This window comes from Martes martes (genome assembly GCF_963455335.1).
Source record: "Martes martes genome assembly, chromosome: 2".
NCBI classification, from domain to species: Eukaryota; Metazoa; Chordata; class Mammalia; order Carnivora; family Mustelidae; genus Martes; species Martes martes.
The window spans coordinates 146,776,494-146,801,043 of NC_137889.1; the positions used below are offsets into that span (position 1 = coordinate 146,776,494).

The 24,550-nt window shown below is 46.2% G+C and overlaps 1 protein-coding gene across 1 annotated transcript in view; it reads right to left on the minus strand.

Annotated features, from left to right (window-relative positions):
- Window positions 1-1,463: 1,463 nt before the first annotated feature.
- Window positions 1,464-24,550, minus strand: part of HS3ST1 (heparan sulfate-glucosamine 3-sulfotransferase 1) — a 28,161-nt gene continuing 5,074 nt past the window's right edge. The window contains exon 2 of the mRNA XM_080797161.1: window positions 1,464-3,276. Coding sequence (XP_080653287.1) covers window positions 2,232-3,179 — 948 coding nt within the window. The 5' untranslated portion in view covers window positions 3,180-3,276 and the 3' untranslated portion in view covers window positions 1,464-2,231. The remainder of the gene's footprint in view (window positions 3,277-24,550) is intronic.

A 24,550-nucleotide genomic window follows, 5' to 3' on the forward strand; every position in this document is an offset into this window, starting at 1 on the left:
AAAAAAAGAAAGAAAGAAAGAAAGAAAGAAAGAAAAGAAAAGAAAAATCCTTTGGAAAAGTCAGAAGACTCAGTTTTGAGTCTCCACACCAAACTCCTGGGCAATCCTGGCAATTGACTGGACCCTCTCCAGGCCTCTCCTCTCTTCAGCTCTTAATGAGTGTGAGTGTGATGAAGCAAGATCCAACCTCCAACCCTGTGCTGTGGAGGGACGCTCTCTCCAGACTGCAAAGTGCCATGTCCACGGGGGAAGCTTGCTAGAAATATTTTGGCCACACCCTCTAGGGAGTTGGTTGTGTAATGACAACCTTAACATGTTCAGAGGTGAGAGGCGTTCTTCCTGCTGCCTTTGCAGGGCCAGGGGTGGGGCCTGGGCCATGCCAAGGTCAGGCCAGGCTGCAACTGTGGCCTCTAACCAAGGTGACTCACTTCCCTGATAGCACCGCTGAGAGAAGCACAGGCTCTTTCTTGTCCTTCTCCTTTGGCTCCAGCATACCTCTTGAGGTGGAAGACATTTGGCACCAGGGAAGGAATCTGTCAGGTTAAGTCAGAAGAATGGTCTCTGAGTCTGGGCCTTTCCTTTTGAGTTCAGAAGGTGTAGGGCAGGATAAAACCAAAACACCGCAAATCTATGCTTCAGCTCTAAGTGGACTCCTAGCCTTGGCTTGGAGTCAGTGTGACCTTGGCAAGTTCCTTATCTCCTCCGTGCCTATTTCTTCCTCCTTGAACTCACCATAATAACTCCTACTTCCTGGGGTTGTTTGGGGGCATTTTCAATGAGTTCTTACATATAATGTCCATTTCACTCCTCTGCCTTAAATATAAACTGTCAGGAAAGGGGTTTATTTTGCTTCTTTGTATTTCTTTCTTTCTTTTTTGTTTTTTTTTTTGTTGTTGTTGTTGTTGTTGTTTTACATAACGATTATGTTTTGCTTTCATAAAAAGAAAACCCATCCAGTGAATATAATTCTGTAAAAGGATGACTGAATGAGAATGCCTGAGAAAACCAAGACTCAAGGGGCTTGCATGACCACCTCCAAGAAGCCAGCTGTTAGAGTAGAAGTGAAACTGCAATTAGGCCTCTGCCCCCCAGGTGCAGGTGAAAGGGCTGCCTTAGGCTTTACCTCCACTTGGTGTTTTTCTCTTTGCAGTTTTGACCCCTGGGAGCTTAAATTTCCTTTCCATTTCAGGACTACACATTCAGAGTTGATTTTAAAACACACACATATTTATGTCTCAATGCATACAGAATATGTGTCTATAAATGCATATCGATCTTTCAGGAAATAGATAAACAGACTCCCAACCTAAGCAAAAGTCTGTCTACACCATGAGTCAGCTTTCCACAAAATCTACAAGATGGGAACACATACAATCCACAACTTCTCTTTTCTAAGAGAAACGGGTTTCCAGAGACCCATTGCCACCTCGGGCAAAGCACACAGCCCCAAGACCATTCTGAAGGCCAATGGTTTCATCCCTTTATTGTAGGTTTTGCCCATTGCTGAGATCAGAAATGTATGCAAGCACTCTTCGAGGCAAAGACGTGCGACAAGGGAGCTTCTTGCTAGTATTCGCTACTTCTCCAGTCTTAATATTGCTTTTTCCACTCAGGGTTAATAACAGGGGGTTGAAATCCACACTCAGGGACCGGCTGAAGTCAGGAGTAGGTGAACCTGCCACCTCCAGAGTAAGAGGGGATCTGAGTGAAGACAAATCTCACAATGCAAGTAAAAAATAAATCTGATGACCACAGAGAGACATTAAAAATTAAAATGAACAGTGAAGAAAGGAGAGGGCGAGAGAGAAGCATAATAGCCATGAAAAACATTTCTTTTTAAAGCAACAAAGGAATATAGATTCTGCAATGAGTACAACACAGACAGCTATTCTGAGTTGGGGGCAAGTTAATTATATTCAAAAAAGACAGGGTCTCCAGGACTTTTTTCTTTTTTTTTTGAAGTGAAATATTTTAGTTCCTTCATATAGAGACATATTACACAATGTTTACAACCATGAAAAACAATACAAAATGCCCTCAATTTACCAAGTAGAAAAATATAACTAGTATATATGGCAATTGTGAATCTAATACTGTACAGAAGTAATTTATGGATTTTACAAATAAATTATAGCTTAAATGCCCTTTTAAAATTCTTTTTTTTTTTTTCTTCCCCCAGATGTACACCAGAACTTACAATAGGAAAGGTTCCGAGCCTAGTTTATTGCAAATCAGTGCCAGTCAAATGTCCTGCCCACAAGCTCGAAGAATTTCTTATTTGGCTCGTGAAAATATTCGTGCAGTTTATTGAGGAGTCTGGGGTCGACATGGGGGTGTGCCCGGCCTTTGGACTCGTGCAAACAGCGGTCCCGGCCCCCGTCCCGCAGGCAGTAAAAGCCCTTGGTTTTGTTAAAGTAGAAGTTCGAGGCATTGATCTGCGGCGACAGCTTCAGGAACCGTTCAACCTTCTGGATCTCGGGGAAAGGGTCCCTGATGAGGCGGTCGCCATCGACGATGTGAATGCGGCGCAGAGGGAAGAAGCGCAGCCAGTTCTGCAAGTGCACATGGTAGAGGCTGCGGTTAAGCGCCTTGTAGCCCACGTTGAGCCGGCCGTCACGCACCAGGAACTCCTCGATGGACGGGTAGGGCTTGCGCTTCTGCACGTGGTTGTAGAACACTTGGGTGTAGTCCGACAGCACGCGCTCGGATGGGTCTCGCAGGATGAGCAGCAGCCGGATGCCCGGGTTCATGCTGTAGACGCGCTCAGGCACTTTGGGCGACGTGAAGTACGCGGGGGTCTTCTCTACTGTGAGCTGGTGCGGCGACGAGAAGGGCATCTGGCCCAGGTACCAGCCTAGGCCTTGGCTGTAGTGCTCCTCCCAGTCGAAGAAGTGGACCTCGTTCTCGGCAGCTGCCACGTCGGGGTGCAGGCTGAGCATCTCCAACAGTGCGCGTGTGCCACCCTTGCGCACACCGATGATGATGGTCTGAGGCAGCTGCTGGGCCGAGCCGTTGGGGGCCGCACCTTCCTGGCCCTCGCCCTGGAGGGTGGCCCCTCTGCGCGCAAGCTCCAGCTGGCCCGGCTCAGCCCCGGGCGTGGCCGGGCGGGAAGGCACTAGCTGGAGCTGGGCCACCAGCAGCACAGCGCCCAGGAGCAGTGCAGCCGTGCTGGTCACCATGGTGGCTTCACTGGGCCCGGCGCCGCTGGGTCATGAAGCACTGCCGCGGGGAATGCCTTCTGATCAGTGACACATGGGTGTCGCAGGCCGCCAATTACTAGGAAACAAAGGGGGGGAGATATTAAGTCCAAATACAGGGCTTACTGGAATCTTGCAACTCTAGTCTTGGGCACCGCAGTCACCTCCCTGGGGCTCTCTCCATTTCTTTATCCTATGGTGCAGGGGGTGGCAAACATTTTCCATACAAGGCCAGATAGTAAAAGTTCTCAGTTTTGTGGGACACAGTCCCTATGGCAACTCCCAAGTGTGCTGTTTGCTCAAGTGGCCACAGACAGTACACAGAGGAATGGGTGCAACTGCATTCTAATAAAACTTTACTTACTGGATACTGAAATCTGAATGTCATAAAATTTTCATGTATCATTAAATACAATTTTCTTTTGATTTTTTTCAGCAATTTATATGTTCAGCTCTCTATACACAAAAACAGGGACAGATTTGGCCCTGTGGTCAGTTTGCCAACCTTGGCTGTTAAGGGAAGGGTGGGAAAGGTCTTCTGGACCTCAGCAAACATCACTGAAATACTACCTGCCAGCCCCAGGCAGAGGGGCTGGGGATATAGAAGCAGACTTTGTTCATGTCCCTCACCGCCCACCAAGGGCTCCTGATCTAAAAGGACAGGTGAACCCTTATGAAACACTGAATGCTTAGCCCCCATTCTTTACTCCTCCCTGCATCCAATTCTTGCTGTGGGGTTAGTGTGCTCCCCAGCGATTTTATTCGGGTTTGGCCAATGGCCTCTGAGTGGAAATGACAAGATGGCAGTCCCTAGTGTCGGCCTTGAGCCTTGCGTGTTTGCACTTGCCCTCTTGCGCTTCTGCCATGACTGAGCAGAATGGGCCCTGCCCAGCCCTGGGCTCCAGAGGAAGGTGAGAGACATGTACAGCAGAGCACCATGCAAGTCCCCTGTGTCCAACACAGCCATACTGGCTCGTGAGTGAGAACACACCACTGTGGCTTTGAATTGGGGGATAGTTGGTATTGCAGAATAAATGTGCCCAAGGTTAATTGATATCACCGGACTGCAGTCATCAGCGCTATATACGCGTTCTGATTATAGTTTAGCAGGGTAATATGAGGGCACACGTTCACTCATTTCACCTGGAACAAATTGGGATGGTAGAAAAACTGTTTGAAGTCAGCCTAGAGGGACAAACAGGGGAGGTGGCTAGAATGAGCAAAACTCCTTCCCGTGTGCAAAGCCATACCGCTCATGGAGTGGTTTCGCAGTCTGCTCAGTCCAATGGCACCGTGACCAAATAGAGCAAGGTAGCAAGCAGGACAGGTATAGATAGGAGTCTTGCCCAAGGACACGAGAATTTAATGCACTTCAAAATTCAGAGCCCAGATTCAGAACTCTGGATGCAGGGCTCTTTCCACAAACTGCCTCCTCTATACCTTCTCCTCTTTATAAAGTTCAGCTCTATATCTGAACTTCATATCACTTAGGCATTGGAGTCCCACAAGGACACAGCCACTGCTGGGCCAGATGGCAGTGGGGTTCCCAAGGATAGAGGAACCACGTCCATGTTTCAGGGAACTGATAAACTACCATCACCAGGACATATTTGACTGTCTCCCAGGAAGAGAGCATTGAAAGTTCTTGTAAGTCATCTCTGTCCAAACACAGTTAGGAGAGGGTGAGTGACAGGCCTGCCTTGGGGACCATGGGCTTTAGAGAGCCAGTAAAACGTTCTCCATCAAGAGAACCCATCGTTTTCTATATGCCAGGTTTAAAATTCACTTTATTCGTTTAAAAGTTGTCTAGAATGTATAAACAAGGAATTTTTATGGTCTTCCATTTTTTATAATTAAACCAATTGCACTACCTACCTCAGATAGCAACTATATTAGCTGCTTTGAAAAATGCATATTAAAATGTTTTAACTGAGAAAAGCAATTAAAAACTGGACATTTTTAGAGAATCACAGAACTGAAGAAGGGACCTGCAAGATCAGCTGACATAACTATTTCGGGAAAAAAAAAAGAAAAAGAGAAGAAAACGTTTAAGGAGGTATGACTGATCAAGATGTGGTCCCAAGTTTTCTACTGGTTGAATGAGCTCAATTTAATGGAACTTTTCCTTACTCGTTTGAATGCTTTGATGTGTTTCAATCAAGTTTCATTTTCTTCTCAGTGAGGGTCTGCCCCGTATGTATTGACAAAATGGATCCACTGTGCATGCCTTTTACATGTTTGGGGTATGCATGCTATGCTTATGCATGCCTGTGTATGTCTGCACCTGTGTGTATGCTCTTGTATGCATGTGCACATTGTGGAGGTGAGCTGGGTGATGTGCAGGACAGAGTAACCACTCCATACTTGACTGCTCTATTCTTTTTTTTTTTTTTTTTTTTTTAATGTGGAGAGAGAGAGACTGAGGTGAGGGGGGCAGAGGGAGAGGGAGAGAGAGAATGCTAAGCAGGCTCCACACTAGATGTGGGGCTTGATCTCATGACCCTGAGATCATGACTTGAGCTGAATTAAGAGTTAGGTGCTTAACTGACTGAGTCCCCATGCATCCCTAGATCACTCTACTCTCAGCGATGAGTGTTGCTGACCCCATCTCTCAGCTCCATACTCAGACTCAGAAAGCAGCCACAGATCCCAATCCTTCAACACCTTAGGGACAGAACCAGAGACCAGATCTGAAATTCATCTGGTCTAACTATTCACACTTCTTCTACTCTATTATGAGGCATCCTGATTAGTATAGTGCACATCCGAGTTTCTTTCTTTTCTTTTTCTTTCTTTCTTTTTCTCTTTTTTTTGTAAAGGGGAATTACCAACAGGCAGCAGAGAAGAAACTACCTATCTATCTATACACACACACACACACACACATACTTTTTACTGAAACAAACAAAAAAGGGGCCATTAGTAATTTAAAGTTTCCTCATTTCTACTTTAATACTTCCTAAAAATGTATTAAATGTCTAAAGCCTTCTACATTTCAAAAATACTTGAGGTATATAGGAAAAAAAAAACTAAGCTAAAGTCTCATACACACATACTATATAGAGAGAAGTAGAGATATGTATGAGTTATATATATATATATATTTGTGTATATACATAAATATTTGTATATATACATATGAATAGCATATATATGTACAGAACTTAAGTTTTATATATATATACAAATAAAACATGCATTTGTACATATACACACATATATAGACATCTAAATATATATATAATATATAATATATGTTTATATTATATATTATATACATATAAAATACATATCACACACACAGAGTGGCCGCTGTGAGCCAACTTCCTCCTGTGGTAGTTGGTTAATTTGACCTCAGTGGCACAGCCAGAATTTCTGGGCCTTTTAGTAAGACTCTCAGAAAAGAGATGGCCCTCAAGCTCAGGTGAACCTGTGAGTCAGGACCCCAACTGGAACCTTCTGGAAGCTTGGAGCCCTGAGCTGGCATGGGTTGGACAAGAAGGATCAACAGCACCTGGAACCCCGGCCACCTGCCTCACCAGAAGCAGTGGTGGCAGCTCCCATCCACACCACGTGTAACTGAGCAGGTGCCAGGCTGGCAACCTTGCATTGGGGGCCCCTGGGATGCTCACCACAAACCCTCAAGAGAACTGATCTCACTACAGGAAAGTGAGGCTCAGGGAAATTCATCAGTTTGTCCAGAAAGGTAGAGGCTGAACTAGTATCCAAACTCAGTCTGAGCAGGCAAAGCCAGGGATGTTACTGCCACTTCGCCCCTTGACAATGCCTGGACTTAGGGTACAAGTAGTTCCTGGGACTGACGGGAGCTTCTCTGGTCCTGTTGGACATTCATACCTGGTAACCACCCTTCAAGGAGGGACAGGATTTCTTGGAAGGATAAGCAAAACAAACCCTCCCCTTTCCTTTGTAGATGGGTTAAGAGTTCCCAAAGAGAGATCTACCTCCCTCTCAGTTCACTTCCCTTTATCAAAGATGCTGTTTTCTTGATCCTGCAGTGCTAAACCAAGCCCTGAGTTGCAAAAACTCAAAAGGCAAGAGACTTCCCCATCAGCGACACCAGGCTTCCTTGGGCCCTGCTGAAGGTGTTGACTGCATGCCAGGTCTGGGTGACCCAGAGACACGCACAGCATTTTTTAGATGGAGATTCCCTTGCACCTGAAATTAAATCCAAATTCCTTATCCCCCAGGATAAGAACTGCCTGTCCCTCTGGCCTCAATCTGCTCCTTCAAGCCAAGCTCCCACCTCGCTGACCTTTCTGTTTCTTTGAACACCCTGAGCTCATGCCAGCTCTGGACCCTGGCCTTTCTTGCTCCCTCTTTCCAGGATGCTGGGTCTGAGGCTTTTTGGGGCTGGCTCTTTCCTTTCATTCAGATTTTATTTCAAACACTGGCTTTCCCTACAACATGGGCTGACACACTCTCTTTTAACCACAAGCTTTCCCATCATCCCATTATATATTCCTCATGTACTACCCAAAACTATATAAATTTGTTTGTCGTCTGCCCCTCTGCCCGACAACGCCAATTTCAGAGCCTCCCGACAGTGTCCTGACTCTCTCCCTGCTGCATCCCCCAGGGCCTGGCATGATTTCTGTGCACAGTAGGGGCTAGAGATCCTAGTTGCTGAATGAACATGTCGAATGTAGCGGAAGGTTAAGCAAATGGCCCAAGGTACCAAGGAAGGCTTTTAATTCAATAGAAAGACATCCTCAACAGTTTGTCTACGAAAAAGACTGTATCAAACGGTAGTGAGTTCTTCATCCCGAGAGAATCCGGCAGAAACCAGATGTCAAGATTTCTAGTGGTGACTGGACAAGATCACCTGAGAGTCTAGAAAATATTTTAATTTAAAAAGGAGGGGAAACCATGAAATAAGCCCTCAAAATATTTTAATTTTCTCCTTAAATCTTCTTATTACATAATTCACATCATGACCTAGATTTCAAATGTAATTAACTACAATATATTCCCTCAGTCCCACCACTGCAACATATTCGTGCATTAAGTGAAATAACTAGAATATTCCATGAGCGGTAAATTTAATACATTGGAAATAGCACTGCCTATAATCCCTCTGTCTGCAGGACACCCTTCCAGCCCCTCAACAAAAACTAGTGGCACAGCTGGCACAGATCGGAAGATCCTCTAGGATAACAGGGATGCTCAAAACACTCAGCCACAAGTCATTTAAGGGATTTGACAAAAGGGGTGGAAAGGAGATTACCAACTGGGCACCCAATGCACCCAGGTGGTGAGCACGAGTGCGTAAATTATCTCTTGTAATACCCACAACAAAACTAAGTGGTGGTTATTCTCATTTTATCTTCCTTTTTTGAAGCAATGAAAAGGTAACCTGTAGTAGTGGAAAAGCTAAGGCGCTTTTGCAATTGGGCAGATGCAGGCTAGTATCTCCTAGCTCTCTGAACTCAGATAAGTATCTTCCTTGTCTGGAACTCAACATGTCATTCTGCAAAATGGGCAAAACCTAATGCCATCAACATTAAGTAATACTACCCTTGCCAAATATATAGCATAGGACTTGCCAAAAGCAGACATTCAACAAATGGGAATGGTGTGCCTTTCTTCCCATGACAGATATGCAAACATGGTATCATGTCCAATGACCTTCTTGAGGTCACAGACCTAAGAAATGAGAGAAGGAGCATCCCATGGGCCATCTCTAAAGCCCCCGTGCTTCTTTTCCTTTGAATGGCGAAGCCTCCCTGTGGGCAGTGGGGAGTGTACTCCAGGCAGAGGACAGAGCCTACCCAGGAAGATGAGAAGAGGAGAAAGATGAGAGCTATTATACTGCCAGACAAAAACAAGCATCCAAGGGTGCTGAGTGATTTAATTTTCTGAAACATACTGAAACCTCAGTAAGCACAACAGAACTGTCATTTCCATATCCAACCAAATTTCTGAGCAATCTACAGTGTATGGTTTCTTCTGTTGTTGTTTTTGTTCATCTCCAGGAGTCAAAAACATCTTCACTTTCACCTTTAAGCAACTACTTAAGGGCACATTGCTGTGGTGTCAAATTTCCATCCTTGGCAGGTCATCTTGGAAACCAAGAAAGAGGAAACAGATTCAGCTTGTGCCTGTCAGTCTATGAAAGGACAGTGATATCTCAAGACTTCCATAAATATTTATTTTCTTGAAATTGTCTGCACATGACACTCTTCAACAAATGTTGACGCCCGCTTTTGTTTGGATTGACTTATGGTAATTGCTGTGAGGCCTACCTCACATGGGGTGGAAAGGGAGCCTGGCAGAAAAGACCCAAGGTCAGCCCACATCATGTAAATAAGTTTCCCTGGGTCACATTTACTGTCTGGGGAAAGGAAGCGTAATTGGCCCCGTTTTCCCCTTGAGAAAGAAGAGGACTTTTCGAACACTGACTCCTCTAGCCTTTCTGCACTGCCTAGCATTCCACACCAGTGCAGGGCGTTTCCATATTTACAAAAGCCTACCTGGGTAATGAAGAGAACACCGAAGGACTGAAGGAAGGAGGTACCTGGGCAAGCCAGGGAGGGCAGCATGGTGTGGCAGGGGCTTCAGGCCAGAGGATTTCTGAGCCTCTGAGAACTCCATGATCCCATGAGGATTATAAATGTAACCTATCCCATAGGACGTCTGAAGCCAACCCACACAACATTCTTCTCCAGATGAGATGAGAGATTAGGGCTGAAGGATCTGGATGAGGAGCTGCAGGTGGCAGGTGAGGTCAGCATCCTTCCTAGGAGATCTGGATGCCACACTGCCATCGCTTAGCACAGTGCTTTCCAAACCACTCCCCGGGAGATCTAGTTCAAAACGCAGATTCTAATCCAGGAGGTCTGGAGAGAGGCCCAAGCGTCTGCGTTTCTAACAAGCTCCCTGGGGCACTGGCCTGTCCATCCTCAGCTCTTAGAAGGGCAAGGGTTCCAAATCCCTGGGCCCATTCGGGTACAGATTCTGATCCCCTTGGCCTGTGGCTGAGGGAAGCCAGTGTTCTTTAGTTTTTGTTCCTTCCTATTGTTGGGGCAGTTTGTTTTTAGTTCCAGGATTGGTAACCATTGTGGTAGACAAAATAGAGAGGGATCGGCCAGGCCACAGAGGTGGAATTAGCTGCAGAGGGGGGTGGAGGGGACATACTGGAATGAAAAGAGGATTTAGAGCCAAAAACGCCGGCTCAAATCTCAGCTCTATAATTTCACATCCACACGACGGCATTGAAACTTGGAGCCTGAGACAGAGCGCACTGGCTCTATATACTAATTGCAAGGATTAACTAAAACGGTCTGTGTGGAAGCTGAGGATATTGCCATATTGCCTGGCCCATGGTAAGCCCTCAAATCCTGGTAGCTATTTTTGTCCCTAGAAGAAAAAAAAAAAAAAAAGAAAGAAAGAAAGAAAAAAAAAGAAAAAAGCAGGCTGTGCGGTATAAATGGGATCTGGGGATGATAATTAGTCAAACACATTTGTTCATGATCCAGAGTACTGCAGTGACTCAACCAGACAGCCTCGAGGAAGAAAGGACAATGAGTTGGAGAAAGGATGCAGGCTCTCTGTGGAGGGCCACACGGTGGGTCCCCCATAAATGCCCCCTGCACGAATGAGCAGTGGCCAGGTGTGCGGCCCCAGCAAGGGCCCAGTGAGGGAGGAAGAGGAGGAGGAGGAGCTCCTTGACATGTTTAATCTGCATGGTGTGCACAGAAGGCAGCGGTGACCTAAATAAATCCTTCATTAGAAGCAGACACACTGGGCACAGCAGAGCTCTGTGACAGGAGGGCGGACGGGCCTCTCTTATTACTCGGTGCAGCTGGCTGGAAAGCGGACTGTGCTAGCCGAAAGAAGACCAGAGACCTGCCGCCTTGGGGTACCTGGGGGTGTGCAGCTTCGATCCCTGCTTCGGGTGTGACCCAGCCTCCCCTTGGGGGCCACGTGACTGTGGGCACTTCCACGGCTGGGCAGACAGTCATCATTACCCCGCAGGTTGCCGGCAGCCACGAATCCCTAGCATTTCCCCAGAAGTAGCCAACAAAGAACACAGGCTATCAGAAGCTCAAGGGCCATGGGCCATCACCGGACAGGTCCTTATCCCCACAGGAGGGGGTGAGATAGCAGGAGCATGGGAACCCCAAGGTCAAGCACACAGGGGCTAAAGCGAATTGGAAATCCAGGTCACCTGATTCCCACCCCCACTGGACGCAAGACACATGGAAATCTGTGTTTCTCTTGTGTGAGGGTGGAGAACATTAGGATAATTTGCTGCTGGAAGTAAATATGAGCAAACCAAAGGAAATTCTTCCCCTAGACGAGCAAAGTGGAGGGAGGGTTTATCTCATTTCTTGAGCCTGCTTCTATGCACTGAGTATCAGTGTTCCTTCAAAATTCATATGATAAAGCCTTAATCCACAATGGGGTGGTATCTGGAGGTAGGGATACTGGGAGATAATTAGGGTTAGATGAGGTCATAAGGGAAGGACCCAGGACAGGATTAGTGATAAGAAGAAGAGAGACCAGGGCTCTCTCTGCCATGTGAGGACACAGCCTGCAAGCCAGGAATAGAGCTCTCGGCAGGAGCTGAACCTGGGGGCTCCTTGATCTTCGACTTCCCTGACACCACCACAACTGTGGGAAAAAATGTGTTATTGATTCAGCCACGTGGTCTGTGCTATTCATTACAGTTGCCCAGGCTGATGAATACACAGCCCTCACAGGTAAAAGCAAAGACAAGGGGTTTTCTCAGGACTACTGTGTATTTCCTGGGGTAACAGGTGACATCTAGGGACAGAGCTGGCTGGCTGGGGGGGAGCCACAGCAAGCAGCCATGTATGGATTTGTCTTAAGGATGCAGCTGCTGTCACTCCCCAGATGTGGAGACAAAGGACCAGGGTGGTCTGATCTTTGAAGCTGTCAAGGTTCACCACTGGATATTTACATGAGAACTCCTGATTTTTATGAAGGTCTCAGACAGGTATTAGTCGCCAAGTAAGGTGAAGGTGGGGGGTGGGGAAGACTGATGGGTAAGCCTGCAGACACTGGTGATGCCTGAGGTCCAGACTCTGCCCAGAGGTGATCGCTTCCGTAAGGCACCCACAGTGTGTCTAAAATTGTTCTGAGTTACGGGGGATAGAAAAAGAATCTAGCCGCTGTCCTCAAAGCACCCTGTAAAGTAGAAGACACACTTGGAAGGAGAGTGGTCACCATGTTCAGTGTGAGCATAGATCTGGGCACAGCTATGAGACAGCCCAGGGGTGACACTGAGCTGGAGGAAGAGCAGGGGACTCCCCGTACGGTCCCCCTGGAAAAGGCCCCCGATCTCTGGGCACCCATCTGGGAAGAGACTCGGGATCTGCTCCTGTGCTGGGTCTGGTTTGGAGGTGCCCTCTGTGGGACACGGTGGCAGAGGCAGGACTACACTAGCCAGCAGGTGTGGTGTCTGGGAGGCTTCGGGCTCAGGGATTTAGAAAGACAGGGAGGGAAAAGAGCGGTGGAGATGGAAGGAGGCATCAAGACCTAAGCCTGAATCCCAGCAACATCACTCACATGCTCCAAGCTGGGGTGAGTTAATGGAAAATCTTGGAAAGTCCTATTCATGTTTGGCCCAGGATTTTGTCTTTCCTTTTGAATATGTGTGTTCTTGGTTTAACGGGATCATTTAAAAACAGACATTTAAGTGAGAACTTAGCATTGACAGGGACCGGGAAATGCAGCAGCGGATCAATGAGCAAGCTGGCCTTGTCTGGGAGGAGCTGAGGGGGAAACGGGCGATGGGGACAATTAGAGAAGGCTGCCTTGGCTGGTTTTGATTTTATATCTCCCATGTTTCATCCCTTCCTGAATTAAATCATTGCTGTTCACGTGATGGCATGGGAAAAAGTGAGAACGCATGTTTTTTCTTCCTCTACTGCACACACATACACACACACGACTATGATTTCTTTCTATCCTGCACTTGATAAACTTTAAATTAAACACCAATCAAGCCAAATATTCCTTTATTCTGAAGCTCTGGGCGCTACGAAATGAGTCCGTATGTCCTCTGACTCTGTCGCTTTACTTTGTCTACAAGGAGCTTACTTAAACAAGTAGGACCAGCCTAGTTATCTCGCTCCTAAGGGGCCATGCAATCTAGCGAGAAGAACACCAAGACCTCGCACTTGACACAACCTTCTCTGTGGTCTCTTGTTATCTTGTTCCAGTATCTTCAGATTCAATATCATACTCGGGTTAAGTCATCACCAGCCTGATCATTTATTCTTTCTGAATGTTGATGCAAAATGATTTATAGCTTATGCTTTTAAAATATTATTCATTTCTTATGACTTAAAGCATATAAAACAACCTGGCATTAGGTGAAGACGTTCAGGAATCATCACGATGAATTACAAGAGCTCAGATAGGGGAGGCTGGTGGTTAAGAGGGTGGGTTTGAATTCTAGCTCATCCCTTATTCCCCCTGGGTGACCGAGAGCAAGTTATGTGACACTGTGGGCCTCGTTTGGTCCCCTGAAATATAAGGTTGGCAACAGCAACAACTTTGTAGATTGTCATGGGGATTCAAGAAAATTTAGCACATGATGTGCTAAGAAGAAAACCCCTACCAAATGCCATTATTGTCACTGATCTCCAGCCTCCATTGTTCTAGCTGAGAGAGGTCCTACTCAGGTAGTCAATACCGCTAGCAGAAACTGTTCCTGGCACATAAAATGCATCTCCATGAAGTCTTCTTTGCTCAAAATGGCCAACGATACATGCATGTGAACAGGATGCTGAGCTGGGGCTTTGGGAGCTGAGGTCTAGCCCCAAGTTCTGCCCTGACTTCTGGGTGACCTTGGTGAGGAAGCAGAAATACTTACAACAGGGAACAACAGGGTCATAAATCCAACGATCCCCTGCTCTCTTGTATCTGTATGAACTGGGGAGGCTTGAGAGAAATCGGGAAACACAACTGTTTGTCATGGCGAGATACTATGATACAAAATTCCAAACAAAACCATACTATGGAAAGTAAACAATTTAATTTCGTCACTTGTACCATCTCTGTGCCTTGTGTCACTTCATGTTAGAAATGTTAGGTAGGCTAAAGATGGTAACATATATTAAGTCTCTACACTGCTGAGGTCTTTTGGATAATGGGGAATAAGAGCATTTCCAGCAGGAAGAGACTGTCCCCGTGGTCAGAGCTCCCTAACGGCACCTGCTGCCATTGCTCCTACTCAGATCATGTTCAGTGTCTCTTCAATGAATGTTAATTGAACCTAAGGTCTGACTGAAAGGTGGATCAGCTAGATTTGGGGACGATCTATAAGGAAGGCTTAGCCATCACTGGAACAAAACAAGATGAGGAAATGAGTATGATATGAAAAGTTTCTTGGGGACGATAAAATATACAATCAGAAGAAGCCCTTCAGCCCGGGGTGGGCACAGAGGGGTTGCATGTAGTGAGCTAAGGTTTTCCTTTACCCACCCCCAAAGGCCAGCTTAATGACCTTCCAGGCCAGAGGGAGGCAGTTTACTCTAGGGCTTTTGCTTACTTAAGTGAGGTATGGAAGTTTGGGGGTGAACACAATTGCTTAGGACAGCAGAGGAGGGGTGAGAGCTGCCACAGGGGTCTGGTTACTTGGTTCTTAACACATATAACAAATAGCCTCTCTCTAAATAAATGAAGAAGTAACCTTCGAAGAATAGTGGGATGTGAGAAAACCGAAGCATCAGTCTGCCCAGAATACCCGTAATTCAGAGACAAGACCTAAACAGACTTGCTGTGTACCAGGCACTGGAATTGCATACAAAGCTGGCATCCTGCCCCTTCCTTCCGACACCTCAGGTACATGTCAGAGTGCCAGGGGTAGGGCAGGAATCGAGGGGCAGGAGGCACCAAGTGTGGAGGAAGCACTGGGCTTAGGGCTGGAAGGGAGCTTCCAGGCTGCTTGTTAGCAGGGCAGAAAGATGCACGGGCAACAGAATAATACACATACATGCATCATACATGAAATCATGTGGCCACACTTATCTGTCATGAGATAAGAAATGTAACAGAACTACATTTAGAAATAGTTCATGTTTGTGCTTCAAGATCAATGAAAAACGATGTGGGAATGCATGACCATGTCCCATTGACTGCATTTTTCCCTCTAACTCTTGGTGAACCAAAAGGAAAAAGCAAAGGTGTTGGTGGGGGAGGAGTGCATGGAGCTATGTCAGCTGGATTGGCAGGGACCCAAACAGGGTTCACTCATGTGGTACCCCAGGCAATTCCTCCCAAAAGGAATCCATTGCCCCAAATCTGTATGAGTGTCTGCAAGTGCTTGTGTGTTCGTGTTTGTATACGTGTGTGTAAGCACCTGTGTGAGAGCTCCGATGATGAACGTTTTTGAGGCTCCCTGCTACTCTAACACCCCTTCAAGGCCATTAACTGCATTAATGAAGCCAAAACACTCCTAGAGGCCCTGCAATCTGTCAGCCCATGGAACGCTTCTATGGCCATGACTTTCCAGAGGTGTCAAAAGAACAAAACCGACTGAAGCCACACTGTCCTTTGACTCTGACAACCACCATCACCTCCCACACCCACTGGTCTGAACACACAGCGGGTCCTTTTACTCCACGCTGGTACCGAACCTACACCAGCAGGCTTACTAGTGTCTGACATGTCATAGAAAAGGAGTACGTTTGACAAGGAACAATGGTTCCAGTTAAATAAGGCTTTGAAGAGCATGCTGAGATTTCTGGTTTTGGTTTTCTGTAATTTGTCTTCAAATGCTTAGAGTCTTAGAGACAAAGGTATTGAATAATGTGAGTCATCAAACTGGATTCCAAGAGGATTTCCTTTTACCGCTGCTAACCTCCTTTTTCCCTCAGCTGCTACCCAGGAGTGTAGGTCACCCGCTCAGGACACAGATACCAGGCCTCCTGTGTGCCCTCTCCCTGGCATTGTCCAGGGACACAGGAAGAAGACAGACCCCTTCTAACCCCCCAAGGGGACCCACTGTGTAGGGGGAAATGCAAGGAGACAAATACTTCCAACCCCCTGAGACATGGACAGCTATGGGACAGACACTATTTTAGCAACTTAAAAATCAGCCAAGAAGAGGGTAGTTTGGGACATGCTTCATGGAAGAGACCCCTGAGAAGCATTCTGAGGTGAGGCAAAAACCAAGTTCAGTGCTTTTAACCGAAGTCCAGTATAAAGCATAGGAACAGGGACAGAGGGAAATGAAATGAATCGTGAGGGAAGATCTAGGCAAGGGAGTTCAGATCTACTGGGATTTAGCCTCTGCCTTAGTCATTTGCCCATGGAAAAGTTGCTTTCCTCTCTGGGCCTCAGTTTCCCCAACCAAAGAAAGGGAATGGTTTTCCTACCACCTTGAGTGGCTCTAAGAATTAAAAATCACAGGAAAAACAGACAAGCAAACAAAAAATCTAGCCCACCGGACACAGGACAGGTTGATCCTTAATGCATAGGCCTCAATAGTATTTGCTCAACCAACAGCAGTCAGATGACATTAGATTGGAGAGAAGAACGGAAGGGCACTAACAGCAGTGATTTAGGTTTTAGACTAACTAGGCTGCTTAAATAGTTGTCCTAAGAAAGAACTGCAGCATTCCCCCAACTGGCAAATCAGAAAAAAAGAGTTCTTCGGTGAAAGCAGAAAATTCTGCCGTGCGGATAGCCATACAGAGAGATGCAGATGCTAAGAAAAAGCCAGGATTCAAAGCACAAAGTGGCTCTTCGTGTAATGTTTTTAAAGGGCAACTATTATGAGATAATTAGCCTTTGTGCCATCTTTAGCAGAGGGCTATAAAGCACGATTCAAGTGAGAAAAGGCAGCAGGTGAAGGCACTTGTGAACACACTGGCTGGCTGAAATCAGCAGGGCCTGTGGCCTGTGTGACCAGGATCCTAACAGTAGGCTCCATGCCAACCCACAGCCCTTCTGCTGCTTCTGCTGGGATCTGGGCAGGCGAAGGAAAGGTAGCCGGGATCATAAGCCAGCAAGGCAGGCCCGACCTTCAAGACTGAAGGTGTAAAGATGTCCTTGGGATGGGGGGTTCGGGGAGGCTAGTATGGGGCACACAGCCATGGTGAGCATTCTACAGAGGACAGTGGATATCTTCTCTGCTCCAGAAGCCATCCTCTGTCCTGCTCTCCGGGGAAGCCGTTTCCTGACCTGGCATGTCATTACACCAATGTCGCCTGTGTGGGAAGGCACACTCTGGGACAACTGAAAAGGTGGAGCCTTACTTGGGCCACGTAAGGCTAAGGGAGATAAACACCCCCTCCCCAAGCAGTGCCTCCTCCCTTGGCTGCCTGTCCCACAGGGGCTGGTGGCAGGCCTCTGCTCACTGAAGTCTCTCAGAGACCTAGAAAGGTAGAACACCTGCTGTCTCAAATAGCGCCCATCACCAAGCCAGAGGGAAGAGAAAATGGAGCCAGATGCGACACTCATCACTTGCCCTCGCTTTCCCTATGCACAGCAAGTCACACGGCCACACTGACCTCCAGACGGGAAAAGTGCAACCCTCCCATCTGTCCACGGGGCAACCACAAACACAAGCTATTCATCAGGCGGTGGGGGCCCTGGGTTGGGAGAGCATCCAAGACAAGCCTGAAAGAATGAGAGTCTGAATCTGGGGAGGAAGGCAGAAGGGAACAACACCTCCTGCTCAGGGTGGAAAAGTCCACATTCCTGGCTTATCTGGGGGAACACTGGCTGGTAGTGCTGTGGTCTGAATGTGAGGTGTTGCATCAAACAGATAGCAGCAGGGGTGAGGCTTGGAAGATGGGAACCTGGATGTCATGCTGCGGCATGTGATTTTTCATTACTTTTATTAAAAAAAAAATGGCAAAAGGAAAGCTCACCCTTGGTCACCCACTATGCACATTAAACACTCTGTACGAATCACCACATTTCATCCCCACCACTCTGAAACAGAGGGTATCGGGGGCCATAATTACTTCTTGGAGGCCAGGCATTGATTTGGGGTTGATGCCGGTTTGGGGGCTCTAAACAACATCTCCAGCCTCCTACAATGTAATCTACTGAAACAGATTAACTATTAAAAAGATAAGTGTGTAAAATGCATAATTAAAAGTCACAAAGAATACGTGAAGTTTAGAGAGATTATGACCTTGCCCAAGGGGGTGTTGCCACGAAGCCACATGGCTGGCCCCACATCTCTCCTTGTGTTTAAGGGTCCTTCACTGAAATACTAGAGCCTAGTGTGGGCAGGGGACTGGATAGGGACCTGATTAGGTTTTGCAAAATTTGCTTGGATCACGGGGAAGGATTAACACAGAGAACTACTGCAGATTGCAAAGGATGGTAAAAGTTACGGGGCTGGGAAGAAAACTAAAAGTGAAAGCAGAAGAACACAAGATCTGTATTTCAGCTGAAGACAGCAACAAAAGAGACATTATGAAACAGAGCAGGATCAATTGCCGACTGCAATGTACAAACATGAGTATAATAGTTGCTCAAAGGCAAGAGAGACCATCCGGGGTTACCATATTCGATTAACTGCTATCTTTCACTCTGTCAGGTGTCTGTATGCCTCTGTTTCCCCTTCTGTAATTCTAACCTATAGGCATGTGACCCTAGTTTTTAGCTAACGGGACCTACAAGGGAATTTTTTTTTTTTTTAAGATTTTATTTATTTACTTGAGAGAGACAGAGAGTGAGCAAGCAGGGGGAGAGTCGGAGGGAGAGGGAGACGTAGATTCCCCATTGAGTGGGGAGTCCAACGCAGGCCTTGATCCCAGGACCCTGAGATTGTTACCACAGCTGAAGGCAGATGATTAACTGACTGAGCTAGCTGGGTGTCCCCCTACAGAGGAATCTTGCACAGGCTTTTTGAGAATGATTTCCTTCCCTGATTTAAAGAAGAGAGTCCCCCCACCTTGTTCTCTACCTAAATTAGAGCAGGATGATGAGACAGGCCACCCGGGGACAGCATGACCCCCTTACCACCAAGACAGAATCAGCCAGAAGGAAGAGGCAGACTGGAAGGTGATACCTGGCTAGATCCTTAAGGACATTCCTTCTTTTTTTTTTTTTTTTTTTTTTTTTTTTTTTTTAGGACATTCCTTCTTTTCAAATGTAATCAGCCTGACCAGCACAAGCAGCTAAGGGGTGCTACCAAGAACTGTGTTATGGAGGCTTAGTCCATATCAGGCTCTCAAAGAGGTGTTTTACAGGTATTATGTCATGTGATTCTCACCACAAAGATCCGTGAGGATATACATCCAGTGAACATGTAAGGCAAATAAGTTTAGAAAAACAAAGTCATTTCCCCGAAGTCAAATGATATACTGCCTTCTGGAGCAGGGTATCCTCCTGTGCCCAGAGTCACCGTGAGCTCCAGAGGATGCTCCCCTCTGGAGAAAGACTGAAGGGGATGGGCCCAACCCACAGAAAGGATCGGTTCCTATGCTGTGTATAGACGGGGCTTGGAGACCCGAAGCTCATAATGACTTCATAGGGAGAAACAGGACAGAAGAGATGCCCCCGAAACCCTCTTTAATAACAGCTGATGCTCAATAAATGGAATTTAAAACCAAACTAGAGCAACTAAGCCCCTTGCAGTCAGAGGAGGACCATGAGAGGCACCGTGGCCAGTCCCTCCACAAGATGGCACTGGGTCCCCTTATCTTCAGTCTTTATCTGTGATTTTTTGCTGTCACAGACTGGAGAGAAACTAGAGCTTCACATTTTATATCCCGCTCCCTGTTCTTCCCAGCATCCCCATGAAGACTCTGTGTCCTTCCCTCAAGGCCATGGACATTCCCGTGGGGTCCTGAGAAACTCTGAGGACGGGAAGGGGTTTGGCATTTACTTAAATGACAGCATGGGGATTTAGGCAGAGGCTCCTGAAGACTTCCCCTTTACAACATGTTGTGACATTCCACGTTCTTCGAACTCCCATCTGTTTTTAAGAGGTTCCCTGCCCTGGCTTCTCCTCCAATTCATTTTCTTCCCTTACCTCTCACTGGGGATCCCCTTCCTCTCTCTACTGCATGCCTGTCCTAACAGATCCTTCCATACCTTCTCTACATTGCTGCTTCTCATCTCTTGGCCCAGAAAATGAGATAACTTGTGCTTAAATTATATAAATTAAGACAACAGAAACAAAGAGCAAAAGACTCAGATTCTCTCCCATGAATATGACATGTGAGATGAGTCCTGGTCTCTACACATGATATTGGGTGTGCAATCTAGAGCTTGTGGCTTTCTCCTGTCATCTTAATAACAGCATATTTTTTGTGTGTGTGATGTTAACTAAGGTTCAGATGCCTTGGCAATGTTTGCCATACTCATTTGATTTAATGTGCAGTAAACGATCCTCTGTGATCCTATAAATTGAGCCCATTCTACAGATGTGGAGACGGAGGCTTGGTGATGAGAAGTAACTCGCCCCCTGCAGGGCAGCTGAGGAGCAGGGAAGTGGATTCTGACCTGATCTCTTGCTGGGTAAGCCTGTGTGCGAGGGGCTGTGGCGTTCTGCCTACTTTCTGGTCCCAGCTGCCCATAAACACACAGCTAGTGAGCAGCTCGGGTTAAATGAAGAGTTAGTAATGTGCTCTGCAACAGAAACTAATGATCTGGGCTTGAGCAATATCTCGGTCCTGAAGAGAGCATAAAACCGCTTTGGAATGTCCACATGCAACAGAAGCCTTATTAATTTAGTTCCCCACCAGGTTATTACCTAAAATGGAAACACAACATTTTCACTGCCATCCTCAGAACAACCTACTCCAGGGGTCTTAGGGGAGCTCTCTGACTCAATTTATCACCTGAGGTCATCTACTTGGAGGAGCCAGTCTGGAAGGCCGTGGAACAGTTTTATTAGCTCTGGATTCAGCAGATGAGGGAGCATTTGCAGATGCGGGTTTTCAAAGCACAGAGTTTCCTTCAGTGGCCCAGGAGAGGCCTTGTGTGGGCTTCGTCTTTGCATCTTCCCACTTGGGAGGGAATCTGTCTCACTTACTGAATGCACTGAGAGATCTGGTTTGGCCCATAATTCTTTCACTTCCTTGAGCAAACAAATAATTATGGTTGCCTTGGTTTGATTGGTTGCTTAGCTCACCAGAGAAAACAACCCTTCGTTTTCTCCTTGGACCACACCCAGGTCCAAGGTCAAGATCACTGTGCTCCCCGCTCTCTAACTTCCTAAAGTTAACAGGACTTTCACCAAAGTAATCGCTCAGAACTGTCACCACAAGCACAGGAATGTTTGATAAAATACAGGACTTCCAGTTAAATTTAAATTTCATAAAACAATGAATAATTTTTTAACATTCGTATCTGGGATACACCTGTACTAAAATGTTACATGCCGTTTATCTGAAATTAAAATTTAACGGGATGTCTTGTAGTTTTACTTGTAAAATTTGGCAATGCTACCCAAGAAGAATATACATTTTCTTGAGCATTACGCTAAGCTAATTGGCAATATTGGCAATCCCCTCTAATTCTCATTAGATCGCTGACAAGACTGAAGCCCAGAGATTTGTCTATTTCTCAGGATGACACAGTCAGTAAGGGCGAGCTCAGAAATTCAGACAGATGTGACTTCAAAAGCCATGCTCTCTCCGCCACAAGAATAACTCCAAATCTAATCCCAGAAATCTGTCACCGTCACCTTCTCCCTCCTTCCTCTCCAAGACTCAGGAAAATCTGGTGTAAGACGTAATTTAAATAAAGTGCCAGCGGAGGTTTCCGGAGCAGGCGCCCAGACCAGGCTCGCTCCCGCCCAGCCTGCACTTGCTCCTCGTCACTCTGAGTATTTATTTTTCTGAGCACAGCGAGGCAAGCGTGCTTTTCATTTCAGCTGCATCTGCAATCACCTTTCTCCCGCTGTATTTAACTGCTGATACAGGACTCTGATTTACTCTCCTCAACTAAGGAGTGGAGACATTTACATAAAACAGCTTACTGTAGGGTGTACCTAATCTGCAGGAATTCTAGGGGAAATTCAACAAGACACAAAATGCATCCCGGAAAGTGCTGAAATGGAAGTTCTTGACGAATGAAAGGAGATGTGAATGTTTTAAATCTAAATATATTTCTTCGTTTATGGAAAATATGGGCTCTTCGGTCCTCCAGGGACTTAAGGAGTCTCCACCTTGAGCCATCTGCTCACTGCAGGTGGAGAATTGCGGCTGTGGATCTGGGGTCTGCCGCCCTCATTCTGAGGATCTAAGAAAAGTCGCCCAGACCTCAGTTTCTTTAAATAAAAAAATGAAGATGCTAGAAGCTCCCTGTCTCCCTCAAAGCACCGGGTACAAAAAGGAGAACACGGGTATTAGCTCAGTAAACAGAAATAAGGAATTATCAGTTTCATTCTTTTCTCTCTTTTTTTCTTCATCTTTTAAAAATTCTTTTGAAATCTCTTTTTTCATTTTTTGCATGCCAGAGTGCTTTTGCACAAAAGGAATCTGTTCAGTGAAGGGGGCGTGTGTAAACATGCCAGTTACTCACCTGCTGACCACATGGGGAATCCCTAATTGGGACAAATGAGCCTCAGCAAGGGCTTGGTGGGGGGTGGTCTACACACATGTTGATTATGTTTTATCATCTTTCTTTGGCTTTTCCCTCCATGCCTCTCTCTTTCCTTAAATATTTCTTCCCCCACGATGCCTTCCCTAGTTCCCCCAGACAGAAACGTTGCCTCTTGTTTCTTTTCTGAGCAACCACTTGGAAGGAGGCACACTGTTCTAGGAGCTGGTGGGAGAAACACTGGTGTGGGTCCAGATGTCTGCTTGCCTAGGGCACGGATTCTGATGGGGAGTCAGAGACAGAAAGTAACAAGAGGACTCCAGATAATCATTATTGCCACAAATCCTGCTGTGAGAGAAAGGTTGCAATGAGAGAAATAAACACAGTGACTTCAAGGAGGTTTTCTCCCGGAAAGGGCTGCCACTGACCCAGGCAGAGGCCCAAGCACTATGCCTTCACCACCTCATATGCAAAAATGTTCTAATTTATCTGACTGCAAGACTATCTCTAAGTTCGTTAAGAACAAGATGTTTTTTTGTTGTTGTTGTTGTTTGTTTGTTTGTTTTCTTCTGCACAACTGCCCTGGGTGACAAGAGTCAACATAAAAACTTGGGGCAATTTGGGGGAGGGTGTATCAGAGTTCCAAAGGGCACAAGTAGATTTCACACATAGAATCAGTTTTTAAAATATTTCATTTTTGTGATGCAGAATGAACTTTGGTAATAATACAAAATGTCATTGCCAGGTAAAGAAATGAAAGTTTCAAAATATCCTCACTGATGATGGAGTCCCCGTTTCAACTAGGTAGAGCAGCAGAGAGGGAAACTCTTTGTAGCACATTTCAGATGCTCGTAAAAAGGTGCTGAATATCAGAGTTCTGAGTGCCCAGACTCAGTGGTGAAGACAGCCTTCCCCTGCTGCTGGCTTACCTTAGCTATCTACTCTATGGGGATCATTTATTGATGTCTTCTGTGCTGGTCTACAATTTCCTTGAGGACTGGTCCTTGGTGGGTTTTGTGTGTTAATGCATACCAGCACTGAATCCAGTGTCTGGCACATGGTGGACACTCAGTAAATGGGCTCAGTAGTCAATTTCATTAAAATTAGGAGAGAAGTCCATTATCAGGGGTTTATCCACAATAGCAACTCTGAGAATATAATCAAGGGTCCAAACGCCCACACGCAGAAATCTTTTACGTCAGATGGTGACATTTCACTTTGAATATGTTGTGTCAGAGACTGAACTCTGAGATCCCCGGCTACCTGCCTGAGGTTTTACCTCCAGAACCCTGGATTTTGAGATGGCCTTCCCCTGATTTATCCTTAGCACATCGCTCTCTAACATAGGACAGATTGTACCTGTTTATCTTGCTTTCCTCTGTCCCATCCACTAGAAGCTAAGGACAATGACAAGGATTCCCATCTGTGTTACTCCCTATGGTGTCACACAATCCTGGGTCCGTGGTCAGAACTCAGTACACATGTGTTAAAGGTCTAAATGTAGTGTTGCAACTGCCTCCTAAAGGAACAGGAAGAGCAGGAGCAAACACTCCATATACTAGATTGTTGTCTACACAGCACACCCAATACACCCTTGCCCCAACACCCCAGGTAGCTGATTTCACGGAGTCTCATATTCTCACCATTTCTTTCCTATCCCCGGAAACCAGAGACCATATATTGGAGGCCCATGGGATGGATATAAGGGCTACCTACAGAAGTGTTCTGCGTGGCCCACATGGGATTATTTCAAAATACTGCCTTAGCTCCTGGCACTTAAAACTCAGTAGATTCTACATAAAATCGTGAACTTACAGCCCATCTTGAAAAAAACAAGAAAATCAGAT